The following is a 1,687-nucleotide window of genomic DNA, read 5'->3' as shown; positions in this document are numbered from 1 at the left end:
GTAATAATCGTATGATAAATATATTTATGACATATCGTTTGTAATAAAATCTATAGCATATGACCGAAAATTCATATAATTTAGAATAATTGGAAATTCGAATTAGATCAAGATCAAGACATTTTTTTATATTCTGATTTACTATTTGAAACAGGACCAAGGTCAATAAACCCGTCTTGTCCCATTACCAATCTTATGTACATTTAGATAATTTTTTTATCAATTGTATCGCATTGATGCCATGTGTCTAAAAGTAAGTCAAGCGTGATCAAGGTAGCTTCCACAACTGACAATTGTCACAAGCTGCACCACTTCAACAATTCAAAGCCCAAGTTTTGTGGAAACCAATTGCACTTTAAAAAATTACAATAAACGTGTTCATTATTTCTTCTATAAAAGGCTAAATTTTATGTGCATGAATGTATAGAAAATTAAGTGTATTAATTAAGTACAGCATATGATGCCATGGAGGGTGTAGGATCTTCCCCAAGTGAAAATTCAGGAGGGTCATTTCTTCCTCATCTTCTTATTTCAATTTGTGGCATAACAGCAGCAACTCTAGCAATAGTTGCATATCATCTCATCGTTAAATATTTAATGATGAGACGACGGCTGCGGAGTGAGAGGCTGATAATTTCTGGGTCGTCGCAAACGCTTCACCAATTTGCTAAAGGGATAGAAGAAAAAGTGCTTCTTACAATCCCAATTCTCGCTTACTCAGCCAAGGATTGTAAGTTATTTCGCGTGGATCAAAGTGAGTGTGTTATTTGCTTAGGAGAATTAGAAGATGGGGAAATGGTACGTTTATTGCCTAGCTGTAGGCATGCGTTTCATGTTCAATGTATCGGTAATTGGCTTTTAGGACACACTATTTGCCCGGTTTGTAGGTCACCAGTGGCTGATCAACCGAAAAGCACTTCTGGAGAAGCAGCTAATTTGCCAAGTGATGATTATAATAATAATGACAAAAGAAATGATCAAGAAAGGTTACATAGAAGTGCTTCTAGTTCACGGGTAGAATTATTACATTCAAGTGATTTTCTTGGACGTAGCGTGTCATTAGCTACGTCCATTGAAGATAAACAGCAACTTTTGGCCACAACTTTGAAGAGGTCATTGTCTATGGATGAGTGTTCTAATTATGTTATTGTTAGATTACAAAATCATGATCACATCATGTGTAAACAAGAAGGTGATGATGATTATGATCAATCGTGTTCGTCATCTTCATCGTTTACAGCAAGATCTATGAAGCAATTAGATCGAGTGTCTTCAAGAGTAGTAAGGTCTTTCTCACAGCTAAGGATTGGCAGCAGGAGTAGCAGCACAAAAGCTAACGGAAATTTCCTTCCTTGCTGATGAGATCAAATCTTTTGTATTTGGACTTCCTTATTATTATAATTGATTCTTAATCAATAAGTTAGATTGTACATTTTTTTCCTTTTAGTGAAAAATAATTAATAATCAATTAGGATATCGCGCAAGATTTTTGTTGTCCACGTTGAAAGTAACATTTCTTCCTTTCGGTTTCATTTCATGAATCTAGTGCGCCGTTAACATAATACTCTCTCTCTCTCTCTCTAACTAAAATGTTAATTATAATGTAAAAAAATCTAAGGAAAGGAGGTAGGGATGACAAAATCTTCCTTAGGTTTAAGGCCCCATGGGGCTTCACCCCAAATAGGGT

General features: G+C 35.3%; 1 protein-coding gene across 1 annotated transcript; it reads left to right on the top strand.

The window, feature by feature from the left end:
• Positions 1 to 443: 443 nt before the first annotated feature.
• LOC107174508 (RING-H2 finger protein ATL52-like) lies at positions 444 to 1,476 on the top strand. The gene has a single exon (XM_015525468.3). The coding sequence runs from the start codon at positions 466 to 468 to the stop codon at positions 1,357 to 1,359; it is 894 nt and encodes a 297-aa protein (XP_015380954.1). The 5' UTR covers positions 444 to 465; the 3' UTR covers positions 1,360 to 1,476.
• The last annotated feature ends 211 nt before the right edge of the window (positions 1,477 to 1,687 follow it).

This window comes from Citrus sinensis, chromosome 6 (genome assembly GCF_022201045.2).
Source record: "Citrus sinensis cultivar Valencia sweet orange chromosome 6, DVS_A1.0, whole genome shotgun sequence".
NCBI lineage: Eukaryota > Viridiplantae > Streptophyta > Magnoliopsida > Sapindales > Rutaceae > Citrus > Citrus sinensis.
This window is presented reverse-complemented; position numbering and strand designations above follow the sequence as displayed.

Bases quoted from the DNA above. Each gene is read 5' to 3' on its own strand.
- LOC107174508 (XM_015525468.3), top strand. From the start codon at position 466: ATGGAGGGTGTAGGATCTTCCCCAAGTGAAAATTCAGGAGGGTCATTT.